This window comes from Theobroma umbraticum, unplaced genomic scaffold (assembly GCF_002168275.2).
Source record: "Theobroma umbraticum cultivar Fairchild unplaced genomic scaffold, ASM216827v3 scaffold_50.0, whole genome shotgun sequence".
NCBI lineage: Eukaryota > Viridiplantae > Streptophyta > Magnoliopsida > Malvales > Malvaceae > Theobroma > Theobroma umbraticum.
In genome coordinates, this window is record NW_018397261.1 from 1,358,108 (window position 1) to 1,366,306 (window position 8,199).

Consider the following 8,199-nt stretch of genomic DNA (forward strand, 5'->3'; position numbering starts at 1 on the left):
ATTTGGAGTTGAAACCTGGAAAGGCTGGAAAAAAAAAAAAAACAAACCCTACCTCATTGGTCAATCAAAAAGCCACTGCGCATTTGGGGGTGCAACAAAGTCAAAAAAGCAACCTTTTTTCCTAATAATAATTGGAAATAGAAACTCAGGGTACTTGCAACCAAGGAAATGCACACTCAATTTTTTGCCATAACAAAGGGTTTTGCTCTGCGGGACGCGTGTGCGGCATTGAATAGAGGTTCCATTAAGGGTCTCTTTTCGTAACACTGGCCTCAAAAGGCAATTGGTAAAAAAGAAAAGGTGGATGTGAAGCTGCCCTTTCCAACAAAAAGGAGAAAACAGTTGTAGCTTTCTTATCTCTTTTCCTTATGACAGTGGGAAGTGGGGACCGAGGGAAAGCACACAACTTTTGAGAAATGGACTTGCTATTGTTTTTACTGTTTCAAGTCTAGATTTTATGTCACGTTTAAGGCCATCATGTTGCTTGCCCCGCCCTCCAAGTTTTGGGTTTTATTTTTCATTTCCCTGGGAAGCAAATCTGACCCTTACTCCACCCACCAGTTTTACTAATGCCAATATTGCAAATAGTCAAGGTACCAAAAGATTAGTCTAATCCATCTTCCAAAATAATGGGTATGCCGATTTGAGGCCCTCAAGTCTCCATTTTCAAATCCACGCAATTTTGTCAAAATTTGTTAGTCCATGACAAAACGTTCTAAAAGAAATTGCTTCGGCTGGGGGGTTTAAATGCCACAAACCACATCCCACTGACATTTCGGGATGATAACTTGGAAGGGTTGAAAATTCTCAATCAAAAAACCACACGTCCATATTTTAAATGAAATATTAATTTTTTTTATTTTTTTAATATTTTACGTTAAATATTAATATTTATTAAATATATATTCTTAAGTTTAGTATATGAGTGTTTTTGTTTTTTTTTTTTGTTCTTTAAAAAATATCTTATGCCTCTCATAGATGTAAAACATTTTACATAATCAATTGAAATTTTTTCCCTTTATCCATAAAATGTTTTACATTTAAAATAAATTTTTTACCTTTCAAATAAATATAAGTTTTGAAAGTATTTTTGAAAAGTTATTTTACGTCAAATCAAATGGACTCTACATCCACTGGATTGTTATAAAAAAAAAATTGAGATCATGGGTGAAATTTACCCTTGTAATATACTAGTACTAGTCAACTATATATATATATATATATATATATATATATATATATACATACATACATATAATCAAACGAACTTCAGTACGAGGAAATTATACCTTTTCTTCAAATTCTGATAATTACATAATATTAAGAAAAAGTTCTCTTAGGATTTCATCTTCGACCTTAGGCATCAATTCAACAATATAACTACTTCGACCTTGGGCATCAATTCAATAATATAACTATCTATCCTTAAATCAACACTATGACTAGTGCCTACAGCAGACATTGATTATTGAATCCTACACCCCGCTGAGTCCTCTGTATGACGCACATTGCCATAGGCTGAAAGTTCAATAAGATCCATGTCACGACCTAAAGTTCAATGAAACAATTGAAAGTCTCCAATTAGCAAATCCAGTAGTCATCAGAAAACCATTTATCCTGCAAAACTATTAGCATTACCTGCAACCCGGCAATAAGAACTTCTCTGGATAAGATCAGCTCTAGACAACTCAGTCCGATTTCCCTTTGATCGATTAACGGTTGCCTAAAGTAATAGAGACAAAATCCCAAACATCAGTTTCCAAATTGTTAGGTAATTGTATTATTAAGAAACTTAGAAGGAAAAAAATTCAGAGTGATTTCAAACTATTCAATCATCAAACGGTATTGATCTTAATTGTTTATTTTTCCAAAGAAACAATTCATCGCAATACACCTTAATGCAACCAGCATTCTAATACAGATTTCCCTACATCTCTAATTCCAGAAATGAGGCTTAGATCCTCAGAAATGTGGATCAAAGAAGACTTAACCACAAAAGATTCAACAGCCAAATACGCACTAGCATGTTTCGCATATACAGCTGTCTCTTCTAAGAACTATCATTGTATAAAAGGCTTGGAAACTAGAAATCATGTTTAAGGCATGTTCTCTCAGCACATTGATTTGGAAATGCATTTAGTCAAAATGTCCATACACAATGTGTTTGCCGAATACAATTTGCCACTTCGAGAGGGCCAAACTGATCTGCAATGCGAGAAATCAGACAGCATTCATCATGTCTAAAACATCAGCAAGATAACACTTCTCTAGTTATATAGTTAAACCCTCCGTTTTAGGTCTAACAAAAATCAAGAAATGATCAACCACGTCAGACATCTTTCGAGCAACCTCAATGCAAACCAGCAGAAACTAAGCAGGCGTTTGGTGCCTTACCAGTCCTACATTCCAATGAAATGCAATTGCAGGGAAAGTAATTACTAGAAAGATAACATTACAACGTTTGGTATATGTGAAAAAGTGCATATTAAAATTTTGAAAAGATAACATTTCCGCATTTGATTTACAAACACTTTACTGAAAATGTGTTAATTTTCAAAATTACCCTTGTGTATGAAAATATTAAGTTTAATACACTTGCATGTTTTTTTATGTAAATTTTTAAGTTTTTAAATTTTATACCCTAAATCAATATATAATAACATGACAAGAATAACACAACATTTAAATATTAATTATTTAAATTTTAAAACATGTAAAGTTACTAAATGTATATTTTATTCTACTAAATTCCTATACAATTTTGCCTCTTTAAAAAGCTAAAAAAGGTTTTTTGGAACAATTAATCTCCTGATTGGACTTTTCTTCCTTATGAGAAAACGCATTACACTCTTTCTTCTTTCTGTTAAGCTTCCTCTTCCTCCTCTTCAGCCTTCTCTTCTTGGCAATTTCAAGTGCCTGTACCAGGCTCTCCAGGCAAGCCTTTGGATCTCCTCCCACTCTGCTATGGATCAAATGCTCAGAAACATTAGTTGGAATCATGTTTACTTCTCCCAACAACGCTCCAATCTTTTCAAACAAAGTATGTGAGTCAAGATCCAAATGATTCTTTACCAACACCCTCAACCCTCCAAAGGTGCAATAGGATAATTCAACGTGCATATCCATTTTTCCTTTTCGAATCATAGCTAGATCTAGTTTGTCAACATGATTGATTGTAAATACAATGATCCTTTCTTCCCCACAAGCAAACCAAATTCTATTAACAAAGTTAAAAACCCTGATAATGTAACCTTACTTTTACTTCTATGGATTTTCTCATCATCTTCTTCATCAAAAAGGTTGGTGAGATTTGAACTAAGAAGAGGCGGCAACAAATGGAGTGGCTTGACACATCAATAGCAACACGGGGGAAAGGGCCATAGTAACTGTCCCAAACAATTAGGAAAGTTACTTTCCCTCCTGTTACAATGGGAATGACATTCCCATTGGCTAAATTGCCTCACCAAACAAGGGAATGTCATTCCCACTTGTTATATTCCTAGGATTGTGGTGTTGAATCCTGATACCAGACACCACCTAAATTCAATGAAAGTGTTAAATAAAAAAAAAAAAAAAATGGAAGCAAGTACCTGTAGAACATACAAAAGAAGGCACATTAAGGGAAAAGGGGTGTAATATTGCTTTTTCATCTCTCAGATCTTTTTAGAATTAATAGGTGGTTGTGTTTGTATTTGAAAAGAAAGACTTGTGTTCAAGCCTTCTTGGAGAGTTGGACAAAAGCCTAAAATACAACACCACTTGGAATTTCCATCATAAGGAGAGCCATGTACAACAATTTTTGGGCAATTGCCTTGATTTGAAAAAATTTTGGATTTATTTTTATTTGTGTCCTTGTTGCTAAACAGATGTCCTCAATAATTTAAAAGATTGAACCCACTAATATAAAGCGATTGTTATCACATCATAGATAGAGAAAATATTGACCCACTAAACATTGGAGTCACTTTTTCATGGTACATAAAGGATGACCACTAAGCCTTGGGCTACACAATAAAAGCTGTCTCAATCCTATAATCCATACACTTCCCAAGGTTTAAACCTAAGATCTCTAAATTGGAAACCCCAAACTGATGTCCCATTGGTGGCCTGGAATCAATTTTTAAATAAAGAACAGATTGACCTTTCCAGCAACCCTATATTCCAACTCCTTTAAAGAACAATAGAATTTTTTTTGTTCCCACTAACTAATACTTTTGGGTTCACCACTGATTGCTCTCAGGCCAAAAAATGGCAATTTCAACCGTGCTATGACTACTCATGCCATGCAAGATTGAGGTAGGTTTCTTAAGGTAGGGGCAGGAAAGATATATTTTTAAAAACAATTCTATATAGTTATACTTTTGGTTTCACCACTGATTGCTATCAGGCCAAAAAATGGCAATTTCAACTGTGCTATGGCTACTCATGCCATGCAAATTTTCTTGAGGTAGGGGCAGGAAAGATATATTTTCAAAACAATTTTTCTCTATATTTAGTTCAAAATACCTGATCATCATTGCAATGGTTTATGAAGATAATTTTTTTCCTGGGGTGTTCATACAGGCTTCACTATGGCAAGCAAAACCAGGGCAGGCTAGACGTAAGCCAATGGGTCTTTGGCACCCAGTTTAAAGAAACGTAAAATAGTAGTCCCAAGATGTAGAGGTAGAATCCAAGAGACTCTTTGGCCGCAAATTATAATTTTCATGTGATTCATGTCAATGAAGCATATTTGAGAGGCAAGAAGCTGCTTTCCCGTTAATCCAGAGAATGAGTATAAACCAGAGCTCTTTTAATACATAAGTTATAACATTTTGAACAACCCTAGGTAGACAGAAATTAGCTGAAGCAACGAGACTGCTAAACTAAAATATCATACTTAACAATTTTAACCTTGATACTTGAAGCACATTCTTGCCATGCAAAAGTAAATAAAATTTCTATTTTGGCCAGTCGTATAAAATTTTGAAAACAGACTCACATTAAGAATCAAGGGAAAATAAACAAGATAAATGAAAATTTAATATGCCATAAGGGACAAACCTCATACCTGTAAGACCTGACAGTTTTCCAGTGTGCTTTTTCCTCCCTGAAATTCATGAAAAGAATTCGAATCAAGAATCAAGCAGCAGATCCAGCACAAAAAATATGAGGGATTTCGTGCATATTACAAGAACTTTGAAGACTTGAAACATAAGGAATTCAATAGAGGTGGGAAATTCAGGACAATCTTTGAGACTTTACTGTTTGAAAGAGAAAACGACAATTTATTAAGTATGCATATATTGAACTTTAGCCAAGCAAACAATAGAAATGAAGGTCATGACACAAAAGGAGGCTATATGTATGGCACAAAAAAGTTACAATTACTGGAAAAATGAAAGCAGCAAAAAGATCTCAATGTAGTGGGTTCTCTAGTGAATAGAGGCACATCACATCCAGTCTAGGTTTATGTTGAAATATTTTGGCTTCAAACACAACTTTGTCAATAGCTGGAAGCCGTCCTTTAATATTTGAAGGGGCTCACAGAATCATGTATTCAAACTTTTGGGCATATGGCCTAACAACTTAAGATTAGCCTCAATTTCCACTAGGGCTCAGAAGGTCCTCTGTACCTTTTTGTATGTGTCAATTTAGAATTTTAAAATTATAAATTGAATGAATCTGCCAGCTTAAGCAGGAAAATTTTCTCTATGCTAGCTCAGGCAGACATTTCACATGCTGCTATCCTCAAGTCCCATCAACTACCATGGCTTCTGCCTCATTATTACCAACTTTTGATCTTTGCTTAAATATGAGAAGCCTCATCTCTAATTGCTTTTCAAAAAAAAAAAATATGAGAAGCCTCTACACCAAGTTTGCACTTTTCCTTTTAAAATTTTATATTTTTGCTACTCATCAGCCAAATTCCTTCTACCAACTGATTCTTAACCCAAAAGAAACTGAATTTTTTTGCCTCCTGTGCTGCAATGATTGCAGTACAAGCTTCCAGCTTTGCATCAGGAAGAGCAATTCAGAATACAATATTCGGCCCCAAAAGAAAATTTTCTCTAGTTCTGTAAAGAAATACCATTCAAAAATGGAAAAAAGGTGGCAAGTGCTCAATTAGAATTTTATATTCACTCTCAGCACTAGAATAGTGATGGAATTCTTTGCTACTGAGTAATCGCATATGCCATTATAATCTCATCAGGGCTATATTTTCACATAAGAAATGCAGCAAAAGATCAACATCAATCTTCAATCTCTCTTCCTCTCTTCGCTGCTTAATATTTATGTTTCACTAGAGAAGATCAAGAAACCATTTTTTGAAATATATTCCACTTTATTGTAAGGTGCATGACCTAAAATCAGCCCACAAATAACATTCTGCTGGAGCATTATTGAACAATTAGTAGAGAATTGAATTTTTAGGGGAAATATAAGTTGTCTGAGAAGTTCAAACAATGCAATTAAAATACAGGCATAACACAAATTAAAGGTCCTCTAAGTTTCAAAGCTAATGCAAAATAGAATTGTCCATCATTATTAGGATTAGAAAAAAAAAAATAACAAGATTTACTAATTACAGCAATTCACTCAACAAAATCCCCAGAAAAAACCAAATAAACAATACCCACAAAACAAAATTTCGCAAATAATGACACAAACTTGATCAAAAACCATAAACCATAACTGTAGAAATGACACCAAAAAAGCCAATTCATAAAACTCCTCCAGCAACCAGGAAAAGTAAAACACAACTTTTCATAGGATAAAAAATTTGGGAAAGAAAAAACCACCTTGGAGTAAGGGATGATATGGTCATAGTCATGGCACAAGCAACCAGGGCAACCAACGAGCTTCCTGAAAACAATGTTACCAACAGCGTCTCGCCTCCAGCGATCTGGGTCTCGTCCCTTGACCTTCTCTGCCTTTTCCCAACATTGTTGTTTGACGCTGTAAGGAAAGCTCCTGGGGTTAGAGTTTACATCTTGTGAAATTTGGAGATCTTCAAAGAGACTAGTAATTGTGGAGCTTCGTTCTCGATCAGTCACCGGTTCACCGTCGAGCAAAGAGGCTGATGGTGGAGTAAGTCTTGATGAGCGTGAACGAGGTGGAGAAGAAGGGCGGGAGCTAGTTCGTCTGTTGCCCTTGGAGTCTTTGCCTTGTATTATCATTTTTCTGATTTTCTGGTTGTGGATTTGGTTGGTCTTCTTCCCAGTTAATTTCGGGTATTATATGTTGGCCAAATGTCATTTGCCACGCAAACAATTTCAATTTCTTAACTTAAATTTAGGTATAATATTTTTAAAAAATTAAATTATTTAAATAATTTTTTGACTACCCGATGAAAGGCCCATGGTCCGAATGCACAGGACCTCCCTTATTAAAAAAGACACGGTCCCAACGTAAGGTCCCGAGCAAGCAGTTTGTCGTCCTTTGGAATCTACTGGATGAGAATAATCCTAGCACATTAAACACCATGACTACACTGGATTCTGAGTTGTCCAATGATTTGGTACGTGATCCGGTAAGGTTAGCATCATTGGGAGCGGAGAAAGAAGATGGCTTGTAAATCCTCTGTTGTTTATCCTTTATTTAATTGTTAACGGATGGAATTAAGGCTGTTGGTTTGGAATTGTCAAGGTGCGGGCGATACAGGGTTTGATAGATTAACTAAGATTATTGGCAGCAGTACCAATTCTCTACCTTAGTTTTAACGGAGCTCAGAATTAGTGGCGTTCATGCTAATAGAGTTATAGGATCACTTGGGTTCGATAGATCATATAGAGTGGATGCAAATGATTTCTCAGGAGGAATTTGGCTTCTTTGGAAGGAAGATCGTGTATCTATACTTGGGCATCACGCTCAGTGTATACACCTCTTGGTAGACTTTCCAGTGGGAAACCAGTGGATATTGACAGCTGCATATGGTCATCCAAACCAAAGGATCAGAAAGAGTTTGTGGGAGGAACTCGTTATTTTTGCAAAATCTATCACAAAATCGTGGATGATGGCAAGAGATTTTGACTCTTTTTTAGTTTCCCATGAAAATGCTGGAGGCTTAAATAGAGGTAGTAAGCCATGTCTTATCCATCAAAAATTTGTAAATGAGTTTCTGTTGATTGATTTTGGGTTCAAAGGTGCGAAATTAACTTAGAGAAAAGGACTAGTATCTAAAAGAATCGACAAAGCAGTATGCAATAAGAAGTGGAG

At 35.4% G+C, this 8,199-nt stretch overlaps 1 protein-coding gene across 1 annotated transcript; it reads right to left on the reverse strand.

The window, feature by feature from the left end:
- Positions 1-1,268: 1,268 nt before the first annotated feature.
- On the reverse strand, positions 1,269-7,221 carry LOC110418664 (HNH endonuclease). The gene is made up of 4 exons (XM_021431448.2): positions 6,783-7,221; positions 5,051-5,089; positions 1,639-1,723; positions 1,269-1,548 (listed from the first exon to the last, which is right to left on the reverse strand). Exons 1-4 carry the CDS (start codon positions 7,158-7,160, stop codon positions 1,466-1,468), a joined length of 585 nt encoding a protein of 194 aa, XP_021287123.1. The 5' UTR covers positions 7,161-7,221; the 3' UTR covers positions 1,269-1,465.
- Between the last annotated feature and the right edge of the window lie 978 nt (positions 7,222-8,199).